Genomic DNA, 22,006 nt, shown 5'->3' with positions numbered 1-22,006 from the left:
CATTTGATGTCTTTGATATAAAAATCTTAGCAGCATGGAGGCTGATTCATTATCTAGGATTCATGTATCATGTGGCAGTATTTTGGCATTTAGGACTAAAATCCACCATAACTAATTTAAATATATAATCCTATGACTTGTTGGAAATGATGAGTGAACAAATGTGCTTTTTGTGTTGTAACAGGATGTTTCTGACATCTCTATAATCTTACAGCTTTTTTTCCCTCCTGTGGGGGAAGACTCCCCACCAAGTCCATTAGCCACACATAATGCCATGAGGTAGCTTTTATAATGCATTTTAAATCTGCCCTAGTTCTCTAGAAAATGTATTTGTCATTAACACTAGTTCAGCATTAACAGCAAATGTTTTGTACGTTAATTTAAGCCTTTTACCATGATTGGTTTCTGACCTGTAGTTGGAAATAATCATGTTTTAATGTCTGCAAAAAAAAGAGAATACAAAATACTATCCGCAAAATAAAGAAACATTTTGTAATAGGAAAGCTTGCTAACGTTCTGATTCAGCTGAATAAGTCTTGATACTTATTATGGTGCGTAGTTTCATTGACTCCACTAACTGTGTCCTCGCCATGATTCATGTAAGTTAGAATATTTTGTAAACTGGAGGTTTTATGTGGAGGACTTGTTATGGTGCAGTCTGGAACATGAAGCATAGAAAAGTGCAGCAAAAGGAAAAGACCCTTCAGCCCATCAATTGCCCAGCTAAACTAACCCCTTCTGCCTACACATGATCCATATCCTTCCTTTCCCTTCATATTCTAAGAGCTTCTTGAATGCTCCCTGTCACCACCCCAGTGGGCACTACCCTTCGTGCACCCACTACCCTTTGTGATTTCAGAAGAACTTGCTCTGTACATTTCTTTTGAACTTTCCGCTCTAAATCAAAATAATGCTCTCTGATAGTTAGACATTTCAAACCTGGGAAAGAGTTATCTACTCTATCTATGCCTCTCGTGCTTTTATAAGGTGTTACCAGATCTCCCCTCAGCCTCTCCCAGAGAAAAGAACTCAGTTTTGTTCTTCTAGTACGCACCCTCTAATCCAGGCAGTATCCTGGTAAAGCTCTTCAGTTTCCTCTCTGAATCCTCGACATGGGTGACCAGAACTGAATGCAGTACTCAAGGTGCAGCCTAACTATTGTTTCATAAAGCTAACGCATAACTTCCCAACACTTGAACTCAATTTCTAGACTAATAAACACAAGCACACCACAAGCCCTCTTTATCACCCTATCAACCCACATAGCCGTTTTCAGGGAGCTCGGGACTTGGATACCCCTGCACACCAACATGGTTAAGGGTCTTGTGTATGATATCCCAAAGTGCAACACTTCACACCTGGCCCGGTTAAACTCTATCTGCCATTTCTCTGCCCATATCAGCAATTGATCTATATCTACTTGTATCCTTTGCCAATCTTCTATGAGATCCACATCACCATTAATCTTTGTTTCAGAGAATCATAGAAATCTATAGCACATTACAGGCCCTCCGGCTCACATTGTTGTGCTGACCATGTAACCTACTCTAGAAACTGCCTAGACTTACCCTACTGCATAGCCCTTTATTTTTCTAAGCTCCATGTACCTATCTAAGAGCCTGTTGCCCTATTGTCCCTGCCTCCACCTTTGTTGCTGTCAGTGACATTCACACACCCACCACTCTGTTTTTTTAAAAAAACTTTACCTCTGACATCCCCCTTGTACCTACTTCCAAGCACCTTAAAACTATGTCCCCTTCTGTTTGCCATTTCAGCCCTGGGAAAAATGCCTCTGGTTACCCACACAACCAGTGCTTCTCATCTTGTACACCTCTTTCAGGTCACTTCTCATCCTCCATCACTCCAAGGAGAAAAGGTCAAGTTCCCTCAACCTATTCTCATAAGGCATGCTCTCCAATCCAGGTAACATCCTTGTAAATCTGCAAACTTTCTAATCCACCCACCTACGTTTTCATCGAGGTCATTTATGTACATCACAAACATCAGACATTTCAGTATAGATCTTATAGAATTTCACTATTCATGGACCTCCGACCAAACAAGCCTGATCAAATACTACCCCTGGTATCTATGGGTAAGCCAATTCAGAATGGTGATGGCTAATTCTCCACAGATCCCGTGCATCTTAATCTTTTGGACGTGCCTCCCATGAAGGACCTTGTCAAACGCCTCACTAAAATCCACATAGACAACATCCACAGCTCTACCTTCATTGTTCACCCTGTTCACCACCTCAAAAAAAAAAATTCAATCAGTTGAATCTTTTCTTGTTTTAGGGTAGTGTATTAGATAAAGCAAATGACTGTTTCCAGTCAGCAACCTCATCCCTTCAAAGATTCCATAGCGTCAAAACCAAACCAAGACAATTGCCACTAGCCTGCGACAGCTACGGATGGAGCTGTTATGCTTGCGTGATGGTTCCAAAAATCGAATGCCTTATTTGATCCTTTTTAGCAATCAGCAAACACGCAGTCTTGAAGCAAAGAGACTGAAGCATACCTGTGTAAGCTAAGCATTATTCAACAATATCTCAGTGATATTCGGCGTTATCTCAGCGGTCAGGAAAAGATGCGACCTCCAGCTGGTCCCAAGCTACAAACTGCAACAAGATAAGTAAGAAGACGTAACTTATTCCCTCTGCTCTTACCAGGCACCCCCCCACTCATGAGACAACTTACCATAATAAACAGAATAGAAGTGCAACACAATATAATGCGGATAGAGAATAGATACATGGCGCCTACCATGTATAATTTGCCTTTTCTTTCTTAAATTGGTATAATCCAAATCAATTCATTTTTTTTTGGTTCTCAAAATTTATTCTTTGCTCTTGTATTAATGGTGCTTTTGTTTAAAGTGTTCCTCAGATAAGTGCAATACGTTGCTGAATGCAAAGTACACTCATTGGTGGTGAGGATAGGAGTGTTCTGTGTGCATGTGTATGTCTTTTTGAGAAGTATGTGCACTAGGGGGTATGATCTCTGATATACAGTATAGATGTGCCTTTGGTGCTATTAACTATCAATGAAGGATTTTTTATCTTGAAGCTCCACCCTGTTGCTTAACTTATTAAAAAGCAGGATAGCTTTGCTACAATAGGGATTAAGTGACTGGTCATAATTTAAACAATATTGTTGTCAGATAACGATAAGTACAGAACTGTGGATATGACAGATGAAATGGTTCCAAAGGAACTCTGTTCTTTTATTCATTGCTTTATAGTTCCTCAACCTTTGGCTGTTTCACCTTTGTGCTTTGACCATTATGTGGGCTTGGAAACTACTAGCAACAAGATAAGGGCTGAAGATATGAATCCTCACCAAGGATATAAGTCTTCTCTGAAGCTTCAAGGACCAAGTAATGACATTGACATGAAACAGTAAGAAACACAAATAACTTCATTTTTAAAGTGTCTACTATGCTCTCATTTGAGTTTCTCTCAACCTGTCCGTGGTACATTCGTGAAAGCAGGGAGCACCTGGCTTTACTTATCTGCCAACAATAACTTCACAGTGAAAGCTAAGAAACACCTGTGGAGGCAGAGCCAACTTTAACATTTGAACCAAATGAGTTCCCTCAGAACTGATGTATTGATTCGAGGAGTGGAAAGGGAATTGGTCTTCCAAGAATTCAAGAGAATAGGAGCAGGACTAGACAAGCAGGCCCCTCAAGTCAGCACCATAACGCAACATAATCATGGCTGATCTTACTTGAGCATCAGCTGTTCTGTTCCCAGAGTCCTGAATTCTCCCATCTTCCAAAACATGAACTTTCTCCCTCTTTGAGTATATCCAGCGGTCTAGCCTCCACAGCCCTCTAAATTTCAGAGATTCACCACTCTCTGTAAAAAATTCCTGTGCATTTGTTTTAAATGATCACCCCTTCCGTAAAATCCTTTGCTTTACACCAGCATATAATAACTCCAGAGAACTGCAGGGGAAGCAGAGCTGTGAATACTCAATCGCAACAATATGGGGATTGGAAGGCTTCCTAGAAGAAAAACGCTATATAAATCCACAAGTTTGTTACCTCCTAATCACGTTCTGCCACTCAAAACACTGTTCCAGCCCACCACACAGCTGCAGTTTCCTATCGATTCTGTGTGAGAATTTTGGTTAGGAACTTGTTAGGTGTAACAAATAAAATTGCACAGGACTCTGCTCCCAGTATTTGTTGTAGTGATGATGGAAGGGACATCTAAATGGAATTAAATGGCCACTTTCAGCTGTAATGGTTCTATAACTCTAGCTGTTTCTTTTTGAGTTTCTTCTTTCAAAGAAATTCTACTACTTTTCCTGATATCAATATTAACCTGACTTGAATAGAACAAATTCAATATGTTCTTCCTCCCTTAAATACAGGTATAATGTTAGCTGCCAGTGTCTCTAAAACTATTTATTGGAAAATCACATGTGACTTTATGCATAAATTGTGTACAAGGGATGGTACGGTAGGGTCGCAGTTAGCAGAACACTACCGTACAGCTGAAGTTTAATTGCAATGGTTAAAGAGGTATAAAAAAAGGCAACTACAGTTTAATTGAGTAGCAAATTATGTATTTGAATGAAATACAGAACAAATTAGAGCACTACCAGTAGCATGACAGCAGTATAAAACTGTGTAGTAATTCCTAACAGTTTTCAATGGAGGAGTTCATCCAGTGTACACTGCTGTGCTCTTTAGGTTGACTGCAAATGACCAAAATCAGCACAGACACCGAGTGCAGATAATGCACTGTCTTTATACAATGCTTTTGATGATTGCATCCTCCAAATCTTCATTTTCATTGTAACATTCAAGATGATTGCTGATACCTTCAAATTCTTTGTAGTTCCCAACTTGTTAAAGTAGTGAAATTGCTTCGCTTTCACTTCTGGCCATTTCTGACATCTCCAAGCCTGAAAGCTTGAAACTGCAGTGAGTAATACAATTGAGTTGTCTTACCACTTATTTCTCGCCAACTCTCAGTGAAACAATTATTGCTTTTTGAACACAAACACACACAACTGGCACTATTTTAAAAACTGTTTGCTCTAAGCCCAGTGTAGTGTCTAATGGCCACACAAGTGCATGTGACTGCTGCTTGTTAGAAACTTCAGCAACAGTCTCCTGTCGCAATTAAGTGGCATAGTGTCCCAAATAAATGAAGGGAATCCCAGCTATTTTCTTGAGTAGTTTTTGTTCCTCAAAACCTGTCCCAAATAAGCAGCTGCCCCATTAACTGATGGACCAACTAATCAGAATCCACTGTATGTTTAAGGCACAGTTACATATATGTTGGCATAGCTGGGGAATTGAGGGTTATGATGAAAAGGCAGATGGAGATAAGTCCTTGACCAGATGAACCCTGATTCTATTGTAAGAGCAGAGCAGGCTTGACAGGCCAGGTGGCCTACTCTTACTCCCATTTCTTCTGTTTCTTATGATATTAGCCCCAGCATCTATCCAGTTCATCAGCAATCGAGCCACTTTCCCTTTACCTCAGTGCTACAAAGTTATACAAAGTGATTTAGTACCTCTTTAGATTCTTTTAAAATGTGGAGCATTAACTAATTGGTGTAAAAAGTCTAAGTATTCATCCTTGTGCAGTAAGATTCAATATCAGATCCATCTTGGCACAATAGAGGAAGCTGCTATTACATTGCAAAATGTTCTATCGTGTAATGTTGCAAATCCTCCACTATAAAAGTCATCAAAACAATATTCAGTACAAAATATTTTTTTGGGCAACGTAGTTCTTTTTTCTGTGTCTCCTCTTGTGGAATCTTTATTTTTAATAACTCTACATGTTAGTATGCATTTCCACTATTGACATTTTAAACCTTTTATTGCAAAATCAATTTCAATATTTTTTGATCTCTTCTAGAAATTATGCTTTTTCAGAAAATGCTCTCTGGAGAAAGCAGCAAGGTGTTCCAATAGAAGGCCTTTCAGCAATTCTCAAAGTCTATGTTTTGGTGACCTCACTGTCTCCACTACGAGCATTCATTCATTCAACTGGACTTGTCCAAGGTGAACCCAATAAGAAGTTCTTTGTTACCAAGGTATAACTGTTTATACTTTGACTACACATGGAATTGTGCTAACATTAGGAATGTTTCAACCACACTAAATTAAGAAAATACCACCCTCTAATATTTAGCATTTTAAATTGCAAATTCTTCAATGCTTTTGAATCATTGCTTAATTTTTGGTTCTTCATTACAAGTAGGCTTTTAAGGAGCAAAGTTCACCTAAATGTAAAACTATTCTGGTTTCTTATCTCAAAATGTAACCATATAACAATTACAGCATGGAAACAGGCCATCTCGGCCCTTCTAGTCTGTGCTGAACTCTTACTCTCACCTAGTCCCACCGACTCGCACTCAACCCATAACCCTCCATTCCTTTCCTGTCCATATATCTGTACAATTTAACTTTAAATGACACCATCGAACCTGCCTCAACCACTTCTGCTGGAAGCTCGTTCCACACAGCTACCACTCTCTGAGTAAAGAAGTTCCCCCTCATGTTACCCCAAAACTTTTGCCCTTTAACTCTCAACTCATGTCCTCTTGTTTGAATCTCCCCCACTCTCAATGGAAGAAGCCTATCCACGTCAACTCTATCTATCCCCCTCATAATTTTAAATACCTCTGTTAAGTCCCCCCTCAACCTTCTATGCTCCAAAGAATAAAGACCTAACTTGTTCAACCTTTCTCTGTAACTTAGGAGATGAAACCCAGGCAACATTATTTTTTTAATTAAATTTTATTGCATTCAATTTAGGAAGAAAACTTAAAGATAACAAGCAATTTTTATAGATATTCATCATCTAATATTTTATCATTGTGTTGTCCTTTATCAAATTCACTAATCTTTCAATTAGTTTGAACTGCAGGTTATACTAGGCTATAGTCCAATGTAAAGTTGTACAGTGTGTGCTGAAAACAAGCCAAGAGCCCTTAGGTTGTGTTTGTGCCAACGTGCATTGCAGCAACTGCGAATTTGTTTGTATTATCATGTCAAACACACTTCTAAATCACACCTCACTGTTCAATAGAAGACTGAGCAAATAGACTTACTGGGAGGGACAGATTGTGAATAGTCCATTAGTAGGTCAGAAAGAGTGTTTGCTTTCCAATTTACATGCCACAGCCTTAAATTCTGGCTCTTGTGATTAATTTAATTAGTTCCAGTGTAATTGAATAAATGATTAAAATGTTCTCCCACGTATAGTAAATTCTGTGGTTGTTGTTATAATTACTCATGCTAGTGGCAGAACAATCTGTCTTCAAAATAGTCTGGGCTAGAACTCTCCCTCAAGGGAGAATACATGGCAGGGGAGCAGATCCGAGACTGGGCAGTGATGGTATAATGTGTGACTGACATGATTCAGGTCAGCCAGATGTGGAGGTGAGGCCCCCTAGTTATGATGGTAGCATTTTCCAGCAGGAGCAGGGGAGAGCAGAGGGATAGAACTTGAAGGAAGGTCATTCTGCATGGCAGTAGTCCAGGTGAGCTCCAATGACAGCTCCGTGTTTCTGAATGCAACGCTTGTTAATGTTAGCTGCTTCAGTGTTTTATTGATGTTTTGAAGCGGCCTCATCCGAGCTCAACCCTCCATATGTGTGACAAGCATACAGAACGATTTCGGGCACTGCAGTTGCACTAAATGACGTGCAAACCACACTTTGAAGTCACTTGTGTGAATCTGTGTATTTGAGGCATGCAAACAGCATAGCCCACTCCAGGCCTTGACTGGACATTTGAGGCCTACCCTGATGCTTGGTAAAGAGGGCCTGTGCTTATCTGGTCTACTGTCATTCAGATAGATTTTCCTTTGATTTCTAGTCTCTCTGTTCACCCTCGTTTTTTGCTTGCTACTGCTTTCTTTTCATCTAGGGTTGTCTACTTTCACATCTTGCCAGTCCTACCCTGGACCCAGCCCAATCACATCAAGTTGCACCTTGACCTAGTGCCACCTTGTCATATTTGCTCCATTGCTGTTTGACTACCCACCAACTTCCTTTTGCCAATTCCAGTCCTATTCTCTTCAGCATGCTTTACCCCATCAATACCTCCAAGGGGCCTCTTCATAGTCTCAGCAATTGTGAAGCTAGACCTTCTGCATCTTTGCACTTGGGTCTGACATGAGCCAAGTCTCCACAAGCTTTCTTCACACGAGGTCACTCAAAATCATCTTTTTGGCCCCATGCACTATATAGTTTCCCACAAGAACTCTGACTTTCCTGCTTCACGTTCTATGTACGTATTTCATCCATTGTTTAGCTATGATAAACCTCCCCTTTCCAATTCGGCTGTGTTTGCCCTTTCTGTTTGTAACAGATGGATCTTTCCACAGAGCAAAATATGACAAACAGCATTTGTCACTGCAGAGCCAAATTAAACTGCTCACAGAATTAATGATGGGAAATGTATAAAAGAAGGGGCGAAAAGCAAAGGCGATTTTTAGGAAAGAGGATGAGGTTTCAGAGAGGGTAAGAGGAAGCAATGTGAGAGAAGGAAGCATGTTACTGGAGAAAATTAGGCTGGCAATGGAGCCTAGATTCCAACGAAAGGAGATGGTGGGCTGAAACAGAATTCAAGATTTAAAATAAGTAAGGTCAGGGGACAGATGCCATGAGAATGGGCACAAGAATAAAAAAATACACAGCGGAGAGGAACTGAAGGCTCCGTCATTACCATTCCTGTTACCAGGACTTGAAATGGCCGAGTCAGAGACTGCAGTCAGCTGGAGAGGTGACAGGCTGGTGGGATGTGTTCATGGAAACTTCATCAAGTGAGCCCCTACCTGCAAATTTCCTGCTCATTGAGAGTGTCTTAACTTTTCTCAACCATCAAAAATTGCAAATAAATGAAAGTCATCGAAGATGGTGCTTTAAAAAGACAATTTTTGAAACTACTTATGGATTGTATGGAGAGGTGTCTCGGCAGGGCAGAACAATGTGGTGGGAAGACTGAACAGCTTCTGCTGATATATTGTTGTTGGCTTTCAATAAAAAAGGAACTTGCAGTAACCGCAAACCCAAGCAAGACCAAGGAATTGATAATGAACTTCAGGAAGAAGAACTTGGGAGAAAGTATACCTGCCTTCATTAAGTGATCAGTGGTGGAAAGGTTGAGCAGCCTCAAATTCTTGGGCATCAACCCATCTCAGAGGCTTTATCCTGGGCCCAACACATTGATGCAATCATAAGACCATAACACATAGGAGCAGAATTAGGCCATTTGTCCCATCGTGTCTGCTCTGCCATTCAATCATGGCTGATCCTTTTACTCCCTACTCAGCCCCACTCCCCGGCCTTTGATGCTGTGTCCAGTTAAGAACCTATCAATCTCTGCCTTAAATACACTCAACGACCTGGCCTCCACAGCTGCCTGTGATAATAAATTCCACCAATTCACTGCCCTCTGGCTGAAGAAATTTCTCCACATCTCTGTTTCAAGTGGACGCCCCTCTATCCTGAGGCTGTGCCCTCTTGTCCTAGACTCCCCCACCATGGGAAATATCCTTTCCACATCTATTCTGTATAGGCCTTTCAACATTCAAAAGACTTTTTGAAAGAAAATCATGAAGAAGATGTGTCAGTGGCTGTATTTCATTATGAGTTTAAAGTGATTAGACATGTCACCACACACTCTAGAAATGTAACTCAGAGAGCATTCTGACTGGTTCCATCACTGCCTGATATGGAGGCCCCAATGCTCAGGATTGAAAGCAACTGCAAAGGTTTAAGATTAAACTAGATTTATCACGGATACAAGCCTCTTCACCATCAAGAACATCTTCAAAGGCAGCGTCTCAAGACAGTGGGGCATCCACCATTAATATAGAATATTACAGCACAGCACATGATTTTGAGCTGTCATTTTAACCTACACTAAGATCAATCTAACCCTCCATTGCCCTCCATTTTTCTGTCAATGTGCCATTCTAATGGATTCTTAAATGGCCCTAATGTATCTGCCTCTGTCACCATCCCTGACCAGGGTGTTCCATGAACCCTCCCCTCTCTGTGAGTTTAACAAAAATTTGCTCCTGATGCGACCCTTATATGTTGCTCCAATCACCTTATGCCCCTCATTTTAGCCATTTCCACCCTGAGGCGAAAAAAAGTCTCTGGTTATCTACTCGATCTATGGTTATCATCTTGTACAGTTCTATCAAGTCACCTCTCATCCGCCGTCACCCCAAAGGGAAACTCATTCCTCCTAACCCATGCTCTCCAGTCCATGCAGCATCCTGGTAAATCTCCTCTGCACCCTCTAAAGCTTTCACGTCCTTCCGATAATGGGGCTACCAGAACTGAACATAATACTCCAAGTGTGAGCTCACCAGTGTTTTATAGAGCACCAACATTACTTCAGGGGTCTTGAAGATCAATACACCGTTTGCCGCCTCAGCAACCTTATCAACGGTCAACTATTACAGACTTTCACCGTCTAGGACATGTACGCTTCTCGTATCATTAGAGAAGAGGTACAGGCACTTGAGGACCCACACTTAGCGCGTTAGGAGCAGCTTCATCCCCTCTACCATTGAATTTCTGAATGGTCCATGAACACTGCCTTGCTATTCCTCACATCTACCGGAGGGCCACGATCTGTGTGGATTGACAATAACATCTCCACCTTGCTGACAATCAACACTGGAGCACCTCAGGGATGTGTGCTTAGCCCGCTGCTCTACTCTCTCTACACCCACGACTGTGTGGCTAGGCATAGCTGAAATGCCATCTATAAGTTTGCTGACGATACAACCATTGTTTGGAGAATATCAGATGTGATGAGACGGTGTACAGGAGCAAGATATACCAGCTAGTTTTATGGTGTCACAGCAACAACCTGGCACTCAACGTCAGCAAGATGAAAGGGCTGATTGTGGACTTCAGGAAGGGTAAGACGAAGGAACACATACCAATCCTCACAGAGGGATCAGAAGTGGAGAGAATGTGCAATTTCAAGTTCCTGGCTGTCAATATCTCTGAGGGTCTAACCTGGTTCCAACACATTGATGCAGTTTTAAAGAAGGCCAGACAGCAGCTACAAGCGTATATTTCATTAGGAGTTTGAGAAGATTTGGTTTCTCATCTAAGCACTCAAAAACTTCTACAGATGTACCATGGAGAGCATTCTGACCGGCTGCATCACTGTCTGGTATGGGGGGCGGGGGCTACCGAACAGGATCGAAGTAAGCTGCAGAAAGTTGCAAAATTAGTCAGCTCCATCATCGGTACTAGCCTCCATAGTATCCAAGACGTCTTCAAGGAGTGACGCTTCAGAGAGGCAGCGTCCATCATTAAGGACCCCCGCCACCCAGGACATGCCCTCTTCTCGCTGTTACCATCAGGAAGGAGATACAGAAGCCTGAAGACACACACTCAATGATTCAGGCAAAGCTTCTTCCCCTCTGCCATCTGATTTCTAAATAGACATTGAGCCCATGAACACTACTTCCTACTTTTTTTAAAATTTATTTTATTGCATTACTTATTTTAATTACTATTTAAAATAAATGTGAAACTGTAATTCAGTTATTTTCTATATCTATCCTGTATAGAATTGTACTGCTGCCACAAAGTTAACAAATTTCATGACATATGCCAATGATATTAAACCTGATTCTGAGGGTCCTGATATGAAATAGCTGGATTAGGAGCAAGCTAGAATTCGCTGCGGATTATTCATGGGAAAGCAAAACTCGCTGCGCAGACAAGAAGTTCTATGAAATAATGGAAATTAATTTCAGAAACAAATATAAGCTATTGCGAAAACTCGAGTTTAAAAACTAAATCAGCATGCATGTGACTGTAGGAATCCATGGTGACACTAGCTGAGCCAGAATGAGTTTACTGTTTTACACTGTCACCCAGTGGCCAGAGCCTGAAACTGCAGGAAGTGTAAGTTGTGTTTTTTTTAAATGGAAAATAACAACGTCATGTCACAAAATTAGGCAATGTGGTGAATAATAGTTTACACTGAAAAATGGTTGGAACGCCAGCAATAAACGTGGTAGATGTCGTAGGAAACTTGGTGATCCCTGATCTCAACTGTTATTCTATTCCTGCTTCAAATTAGTGAATAGGTACGAAGCAGACTCGATGGGCAAATGGCCTAATTCTGCTCCTATGTCTTATAGTCTCATGGAAATCACAGTTGGAAAGTAATTCTATTTGAGGAATATCAAAGTAGAATCCTAGCTTGTGTGTTACAGGTACTTTGGATATAACAGCCACAAATACGGAGAGTATTTATTTTCCTAATACGTTAGGAGGAATCGGTATGGTGATGGGAGAATGGGAGAAATTCCAAAACTGAGATACCTAAGGAAATATGTGAAGGCGGAGGTTTTCTTGCATCTACCTGAAGATAATAACTGCATTTTCTGCTCTCTCAATGGATGTTCAGCAATGACAAGTATTTCTACATTCCTCATGAATGTTAGGAGATGAGATAGAACAAATAACCTTATAAGGAATATTAAAGCAGGTCACTGAAAATAAATTGTTGAAGAAGTTGATTCTTTAGGATCACCCTAGAAATGAGCAACATGCAGAGGTGGAGGGTTTTAGGCAGTAAATCTCAGAGCTTGGGATGTGATTAACTAATTTTATAGAGAAGTTTCCTCATTTCTACTGAATGAGGTTTGAACAGTCTCTTCCCATCCTGTGATGGGGGTAGGCCCTTCTGAGTTATTTTTCTCTGCATGTGTAAATAAACTGCATATATTGATGACGGGATTCTATTTTATAGTAACTCTGTTTAGAAAATTGCATCAAATATGAGTTGTCTAAACAAGTAAATTGTTTTTTCAGCTTCTGGAATATTTTGAAAAGTACTTTGGGACAGCTGCTTCTGCACAGGCCTTTGAGAACATGAAGGAGCAAATCACACAACTATTATTAATAGCGGAAGTGAATATTGAATTTTCCCCTAGCAGTAAAGGAACATCAGAAAGGTGAGTAAACGGACCACTGGTACCAATGGAGTTTAAGACTTATTTTCTCATTTGAAATCTAAATGCTACAATATTTAATATCGTATGGTAATAATTATATTAATATTTCCTGTGCCACAAAAATGCATTGAAATATTTCTCTTGAAAATAATAAAGGCAGAATTGCTTATGTTAATTGGGAATATGTGGTCTGAGCTTCCACATTTGTAAATTGCTAATTCTACCTACTTCTTGTCTGCTGATCATGGGACCTAAAATTATTGCAAATCTTACTGAAAGACTTCAGCCAATTACATATGCAAATCTGTAATTCCATGAATAAAGTCCAAAATATTGCAGCCTTCAGAAACTGAAATTGACCTTAAAAGTTCATTTCCTGAGAGACAAAATCCTTTGTCAGCATTTTTTTCATTGACAGTGATGAATTTTCCCCCATCATTTACTGTAGGAAGAGAGCACAGTTTTTCTAGCAGTGACAGATGACTTCAGAAACATAATATCTTAAACACACTGTATTCCCAACACTAACAGTCGTGATAAACATAAGCGAGCCAATAAAAAGAGGGGAGGTGTAAGTGGAGCAGTCATTGTTGGAGTGGGTCAGTGTTAGAGTGATAGAACAGGCTTGGAGGAGCACAGACACAGCTCTAAGCAAGTTTCAAATAAGTTTGTTTCTGTCTACTGCTACATAGCTAATGCTCTAAGAATGAGTCCGGAATTAGTGGTATGTTCTTTGTGTGAGATGTTGGAACTCTGGGAGTCTCCCTGATAACTACATCCGCATAAAGTGCATCGATCTGCATCTGCTTGGAGACCATGTTGAGGCACTGGAGCTGCAGCTCAGTGACTTTGGCTCATACAGGAGACTGAGGAGGTGATAGGTTGAAGCTACACAGAGGTAGCCACCCCTGAGTTGCAGGAGGCAGGTACCTGGGTGACTGTCAGGGGGTGGCGGGGGAGCAGAATAGGCAGCCAGTGCAGTGTACCGCTGTGGCCGTTGCCCTCAATGATGTATACCACTTTGGATACTGTTGGGGTGAATGGTTAACTGGAAGAATCTGCAGCCACCAGGTCCGTGACACTGAATCTGGCTCTGCGGCTCAGAAGGGAAGAGAGGAGAACAGTAGAGATCGGGGACCCAGTACTTGGAGGAGCAGGCAGGAGATTCTGTGGATGTGAAAGGGACAACTGAATGGTACTTTGCCTCTGAGGTCCCAGAGTCAGGGATGCCTTGGATCTGATCCACTGCATTCTAAAGGGGGAGGATGAGCAGCCAGGAGCTGTGGAACATATTGGCACCAATGACATGGGTAGGAAAAGGAAGGAGGTCCTGGAGAGAGAATATAGGGAGCAAGATTGAAAGCTGAAAAGCAGCACCTCCAGGGTAGAAATCTCTGGATTGCTGCCTGTACCCAGCACCAGTGAGGGTAAGAATAGGTGATATGGCAAATGAATGTGTGGCTCAGGAGCTGGTGCAGAGGGCAGGGTTTCAGATTTCTGGATCATTGTGATCTCCTCTGGGGAAGGAATGACCACACATTAGGGTTACACCTGAATCCGGGGGGATCAATACCCTTATGGGCAGGTTTGCTGGAGCTTTTAGGAAGGGTTTAAACCAACAGCAGGAGCATAGGAACAGGAGTGATAGGGCTGAGGATGGGGTAGTTGGCGTACAAGTAGATACAGTGTGTGGTGAGACTGAGAGGAGAGACGGGCAGGTGACAGGGCAAAATTGTAGTCAGTAGGATGAGCTGAAGTTTAACATAGGGGTAAAATCGAAAAGGCCGGTGAATATCGGACTGAAGGTGTCACATTTGAATGTACGCAGTGTATTTACAGGTATCATGTTTTGGGTATCACTGATTCGCAGCTGCAAGAAGATTATAGTTGGGGGCCCAGCATCCAAGGATACATATCGTATCGAAAGGATAGGCATGTAGGCAGTGGGTGAAGGGTCGTCATCGTGGCTATCCCTTGAGGTCGAGGATGATGGCCTTCATTCTGAAGAAGTGGCTCACAGAGTGAAGACGCCTGTGCGTATTTGTTTAATGTGTACTTGATGTTGCATTCCAAGAAGCACACGATATTTCACAAATCAACCAACTGATTCCAATGGCATGGAAACCATGATGATTGGAGCTGATGGATTTGTTGCAGCCTTCATCCGCCTTCACAGCCGTTGAGTTTGAAGTAATTTCGTCTGCCTGTTGCACCGTTGAGGTCTTGCTTGGATTGTTCTTTGTCAGGGACCTCACCCTCGACCTTACCACCATGAATGACCCTACCAGGAGCATAGCTCCAGACGGCATTGCTCTCGGGATCACAGGACCACACAAGCTTCTCCACCACGACAAGCTGACAATCCTTGGAGAAGAGGGTGAAGGGTGGTGCTGTTGGTAAATAATGAAAAGGGTGACATAGGATTGGAAGATATAGAATCATTGTGGGTAGAGTTAGGGAACTGCAAGAGTAAAAAGATCCCGATGGGAGCTATATACAGAGCTCCAAACAGTGGCCAGGATCTGGGATACAATTTACAGTGGGAGATGGAAAAGGCATGTAATAAGGGAAAGGTTGTGATATTCATGGGGGATTTCAATAAGCAGGTAGCTTGGGAAAATCAGGTTGGCACTGGATGCCATTTGAAGAATGCTTAAAGCAGTTCACGTGGATGGGCTACCGCAGCAGGAGATCACAAACATACATTCAGTGGCAACATCATTACATACAGGAGGTCGCTAGTAGAGTCACCACTGAATGCATATCCACCAGTGTGTGACCGTTTAGTGAATATAATCAAGGATATATCTCCACCTTGTGCAGAGACTTGATTTAAGATGAGAAAATAGACCACACACGTTGGAGATACTTGTAGCCAGGAGATTATAGTTCTCTAGCATGGCTACCATAGATACATAGATAGATACCAGTGGTGCAATTAAATTTATCCCTGAACTCCTCCATCATTATCAAAAAGGCGCAGCAGCATCAAGAAAGCTCATCTCTGTCCCAGGATACTGACGGACTTTTACTGCTGTACCGTTGAGAGCGTACTCACCAACTGCACCTCAGTGTGGTATGGCAACTGTCCCGTATCGAACCGCAAAGCACTCCAGCGTGTGGTGAAAACTGTCCAGCGGATTATCAGCACCCAATTATCCACCACTGAGAACACCTACCATAAACGCTGCCTGGGCAGGGCGAAAAGCATTATCAAGGATGCATCTCACCCTAACCATGGACTTTTTACTCTCTTCCCATCCGGTAGGCGCCACAGGAGCCTCCGCTCCCGCACCGGCAGGCACAGGAAGAGCTTCTTCCCTGAGGCTGTGACCCTGCTGAACCTCACATCACAGCGCTAAGCAGTATTGCACCCATATTGTACTGTCTCAGTACTTTTATATTTGTGTGCTGTAGCACTTACTTTTTATTCACAGTTATTTTGTAAATAATACTATTCTTTTGCACTTCTGGTTAGATTCTAATTGCATTTCATTGGCTTTGTATCTGTACCCGGCACAATGAAAATAAAGTTGAATCTAATCTAACTTAATCTAAATGTTCAAGAGGCCAATGTTTGATGGGAACAGATACTTGAGATGAAATTATAGAGAAGGAGTGAGGCTCCTGAGAAATGTGAAATCAAAGGAAAGAATCTTGAAATGGGAGCAGCACTTAACTGGGTCAGGAAACAGAGCAGCAAAGCTGGAACAAAGTTTAAGCATGTGAAGTAGGGCATATGATCACAGAATGTTTAATGACCTTATGTTTCGAACAAGTGGGACAAAACAGTGCAATGGATTGGTTTTGTCAAGAAGTGTAACTGATTACCCAAGTGTGAGGGAGTCACTGTAGAAATTCAGGTTGTTAATTAGAGTGGGGTAGCTTCCACGAATAAAAACTATCATGAACTCATAAGTGAGTAATGGTTGTCAAGCACATTTAAAGCCTGTTTTAGGCTTTACCAACAGTGTTTGTGTGAGTTATGTGCTAAATCAGCCATTTCACACCTGCCACATTTAAAAGGGAGCTCCTGCTCCATAATAACAAATGCTACTCTAGTCTTCAAGAAGGGAGAGAGGCAGAAGAGAGGAAACTATAGGCCTGTTAGTCTGACCTCAGTGGTTGGGAAGATGTTGGAGTTGCTTAAAGATGAGGTCTTTGGGTACTTGGAGGCACGTGATAAAATAGGCCATAGTCAGCATGGTTTCCTCAAGGGACAATCTTGCCTGACAAATCTGCAGGAATTCTTTGAAGAAATAACAAGTAGGATAGACAAAGAAGAATCACTGAATGGGATTCCCAGAAGGCCTTTGACAAGGTGTCACACATGAGACTGCTTAACAAACTAGAAGCCTGTGGTACTGCAAGAAACATTCTAGGATGGATAAAGTAGTGGCTGATTGGCAGGAATCAAACAGTGGGAACAGAGGGAGTCTTTTCTGTTTGGCTGCTAGTGACTACTGGTGTTCCCACAGGTGTCTGTATTGGGAACGATTCTTTTTATGTTATATATCAATGATTCGGAAGATGGAATTTATGGCTTTGTTACAAAGTTTGCCGATGATATGAAGATAGGTGGAGGGGCAGGTAGTTTTGAGGAAGTAGAGAGGCTACAGAAGGACTTAGACAGATTAGGAGAGTGGGCAAAGATGTGCAAATGGAATACTGTATCAGGAAATGTATGGTCATGCACTTTGGTAGAAGAAATGAAAGGGGTGACTATTTTCTAAATGAAGAGAAAATACAAAAAACTGAGGCACAAAGGGACTTGTTAGTCCCTATGCAGGATTCCCTGAAAGTTAATTTGTAGGTTGAGTTTGTGGTGAAGAAGGCAAATGCAATGTTGCATTCATTTCAAGAGGATGAGAATATAAAAGCAGGGATATAGCGTTGAGACTTTACACTCATGAGGCCTCACTTGGAGTATTGAGAGAAGTTTCAGCCCCTTATCTTAGAAAGGATGTGCTGAAACTGGAGAGGGTTCAAAGGAGGTTCACGAAAAAGATTTCAGGATTGAATGGCTTGTTATATGAAGAGTGTTTGATGGCCCTAGGATTCACTAGAATTGAGAAGAATAAGGAGTGACCTCATTGAAACCTACTGAAACGTGAAAGGTCTTGATGGAGTGGATGTGGAGAAGACGCTTCCTACGGTGGGAGAGTCTAAGACCAGATGATGCAGCACAGAGTGGAATCCTTTTAGAACAGAGATGAGGAGAAATCCCTTTAGCCAAAGAGTGGTGAGTCTGTAGAATTCCTTGCTACAGGCAGCTGTGAAGGCCAAGTTTTTAATGTATATTTAAGGCAGAGGGTGATGGTTTTGGTTGACAATAACCATCTTATAGCTTCCATTTTAGTTTTTCCACTCCACTTCCATCATCATTCAGTATTTCTTTGCCAGAGGCTGCTGATGGAGAAAGCTTTGGCCACTTCTAGTCTGGCAACAGCTCTTTCCGACTGCCTTCAATGGAAAATGCACGACAGTTTGGAGAGCTGCAGTGGAAACTGGCCATCATCGAATCATTTCCTTGCAAGCTTCTCCTTGGGCAGAGGCTCAGCATCAAGGTCAATTTGTTTCCACTCCAGTTTTGTGTGTTCTGCAGAAGCTGATGCATGATTCACACAGGGCAGGAGAATAGGGTCACTACGAGGTGATATGCTCCTTCCGTTCCTTATACAGGGCTTCTTTATGCATCCAGTGCAAGGGTTTGACCAGAGCATCACATCGACAGTGCACGCCATCAGCACTTGTGAATGGAATGGTTTATCACCCCATCCCCTATCAGGAATGTGATGGGATGGTTTTGGGAAAATGAATGACATTGGTGGCATATTCTTCACTATTTCTAGGCAATTTGAGTGATTGGGAGGCTCTGCAACGTACACTCGCCGTGGCTTGAAACTCTGGACAACATGCCCCGGAAATTTGCATGTTGTATCAGTATCGGCCTGAGTTGCGAGGAAATTTGGTGTATTTAAGGCAGAGGCTGATAGGTTCATGATTAGTCAGGGCATGAAAGGTTACAGGGAGAAGGCAGAAGATTGGAGTTGAGAAGGAAACAGATCCATCGTGGTGAAATGGCAGCCCAGACTTGATGGGCCAAATGGCCTAATTCTGCTTCTATGTCTTATGGAATCCCACTGAAAGTACAATCAGTCATGGTGAGGTGGGCAAGCACTTGTTGGACTGACCATAAGACCATGAAATATTGGAGCAGAATTAGGCCATTTAGCCCATCAAGTCTGCTCTGCCATTTCATCATCGCTGATCTATTTTCCCTCTTAGCCCCAATCTCCTGCCTTCTCCCCGTATCCCCTCATGCCCTGACCAATCAAGAATCTATCAACCTCTGCCTTAAAGATACATAAAGACTTGACCTCCTCAGCTGCCTAAGGCAAAGAATTCCACAGATTCACCACCCTCTGGCTAAAGAAAACCTTCTATTCTGAGGCTGTGTCCTCTGGTCTTGGACTCTCCCACCAGAGGAAATGTCCTCTCCACATCCACTCCATCAAGATATTTCACTATTCAATAGGTTTTAATGAGGTCACCCCTTATTCTTCTGAATTATAGTGAATACAGGCCCAACGCCAACAAATGCTCTTCATGCGACAAGCTGTTCAACCCTGAAATCATTTTTGTGAATCTCCTTTGAACCTTCTCCAGTTTCAGCAAATCCTCTCTAAGATGAGGGGCCCAAAGTGCTCACAATACTCCAAGTGAGGTCTCACCGGTGCTTTATAAAGTGCTTTACATCCTTGCTTTTATATTCTAGTTCTCTTAAAATGAATGCTAATTTGCCTTCCTCTCCACAGACTCAAGCTGCAAATTAACCTTTAGGGCATCCTGCGCAGGGACTCCCAGTCCCCTTGTGCCTCAGTTTTTTGTATTTTTTCTCTATTTAGAAAATAGTCACCTCTTTCATTTCTTCTACCGAAGTGCGTGACCATACACTTCCCGACACTATATTTCATCTGCCATTTCTTTGCCCATTCTCCTAATAGTCATAGTCATGCTTTATTGATCCCGGGGGAAATTGGTTTTCGTTACAGTTGCACCATAAATAATTAAATAGTAATAAAACCATAAATAATTAAATAGTAATATGTAAATTATGCCAGGAAATAAATCCAGGACCAGCCTATTGGCTCAGGGTGTCTGACCCTCCAAGGGAGGAGTTGTAAAGTTTGATGGCCACAGGCAGGAATGAATTCCTATGACGCTCTGTGTTGCATCTCAGTGGAATGAGTCTCTGGCTGAATGTACTCCTGTGCCCATCCAGTACATTACGTAGTGGATGGGAGACATTGACCAAGATGGCATGCAACTTAGACAGCATCCTCTTTTCAGACACCACCGTCAGAGAGTCCAGTTCCATCCCCACAACATCATTGGCCTTACGAATGAGTTTGTTGATTCTGTTGGTGTTTGCTACCCTCAGCCTGCTGCCCCAGCACACAACAGCAAACATGATCGCACTGGCCACCACAGACTCGTAGAACATCCTCAACATCGTCCGGCAGATGTTAAAGGACCTAATCTAAGTCCTTCTGTAGCTGTTCTATTTTCTCAAAACTACCTACCCCTCCACCTAAACACGAGGAATTCTGCAGACGCTGGAGATTCAAGCAACACACACCAAAGTTGCTGGTGAATGCAGCAGGCCAAGCAACATGATGCTGCCTGGCCTGCTGCGTTCACCAGCAACTTTGATGTGTGTCACCCCTCCACCTACCTTTATATTATCGGCAAGCCTTTCAACAAAGCCATCAGTTCCATCATCCAAATCATTGACGCATAACGTTAAAAACAATCCGTTCCAGCACAGAGCCCTGTGGAACACCAATAGTTACCAGCAGCCAGCCTGAAAAGGCTCTCTTTATCCCCACTCTTTGCCTCCTGCCAGTCAGCCACTGCTTTATCCATGCTAAGATCTTTCCTGTAATTCCATGGGCTCCTAGCTTGTTAAGCAGCCTCATGTGTGGCACCTTGTCAAAAGACTTCTAAAAATCCAAGTATACAACATCAACCAATTTTCCTTTGTCTATTCTGCTTGCTATTTCTTCAAAGAATTCTAACAGATTTGTCAGGCGAGATTTTCTCTTAAAGGAAACCATTCTGACTATAGCCTAATTTATCATGTGCCTCCAAGTACCCAGAAACCACTTCCTTGTCCCCCATTACTACCTCTCCTGCATTGTTTTCCAGCGGTCCAATAACCACTCTTACCTCTCTTTTACACTTTATGTATCCGAAGAAACTTCTGGTATCCTATTTAATATTATTGGCTAGCTTACTTTCTTGTTCTACTTTTTACCTTAATGACTTTTTTTTAGTTGCTTTCTGTTGGAATCCTTTAACTCCCCACTAATCTTTGCTCTGTTATATGCCCTCTCTTTGACTTTTATGTTGGCTTTGACCTCTTGTTAACTACGGTTGTTTCGTCTTGCCTTTAGAATACTTTTTTCTTCTTTGGGATCTGTATATCCTGTGCCTTCCATTGCGACTCTGCTGTCATCCCTGCCAGTGTTCTTTTCCAGCCAATTCTGGCCAACTCCTCTCTCATGCCTCTATGATTTCCTTTACCCCACTGTAATACTAATACGTCAGACTTTAGCAGCAGCTTCTCAAATTTCAGAGTGAATTTGAGCATATTATGATCACTTCTCCCTAAGAGTTCTTTTACTTTAAGGTCTCGAATCAATTCTGGTAGATTGCATAACATCCAATCCAGAATAGCTGATCTCCTAGTGGACTCAACCACGAGCTGCTCTAAAAAGCGATCTCATAGGCCCTCTAGAAATTCACCCTCCTAGAATCTAGCACCAATCAGATTTTCCCAGTCTACTTGCTATTGCAACATTGCCATTTTGGCTAGCATTTTCTATCTCCCACTGGTGAGTTAGTTAGACATCAACCCCCACGCTGTATGAAGATTGTGCCGAGACATTAAGGAAGTGGTAGAGATAGTACAAATACAATAGTTAAAAGATATTTACACAGATTCATGGATAGAAAAGA

The 22,006-nt window shown here is 42.0% G+C and overlaps 1 protein-coding gene across 6 annotated transcripts in view; it reads left to right on the top strand.

Moving 5' to 3' along the window:
• The window catches only part of cped1 (cadherin-like and PC-esterase domain containing 1), a 279,536-nt gene that overhangs the window by 78,016 nt on the left and 179,514 nt on the right, over positions 1-22,006 (top strand). For all 6 annotated transcript variants that reach the window (XM_072267562.1, XM_072267559.1, XM_072267558.1 and 3 more), the window contains exons 5-7: positions 3,244-3,400; positions 5,888-6,065; positions 12,840-12,982. In XM_072267562.1, the coding sequence (XP_072123663.1) occupies positions 3,244-3,400; positions 5,888-6,065; positions 12,840-12,982 (478 nt within the window). The remainder of the gene's footprint in view (positions 1-3,243; positions 3,401-5,887; positions 6,066-12,839; positions 12,983-22,006) is intronic.

Source organism: Mobula birostris, chromosome 9 (assembly GCF_030028105.1).
Source record: "Mobula birostris isolate sMobBir1 chromosome 9, sMobBir1.hap1, whole genome shotgun sequence".
NCBI lineage: Eukaryota > Metazoa > Chordata > Chondrichthyes > Myliobatiformes > Myliobatidae > Mobula > Mobula birostris.
Note: the sequence above shows the minus strand (reverse complement) of the source record. Positions and strands in the feature narration are given on the sequence as shown.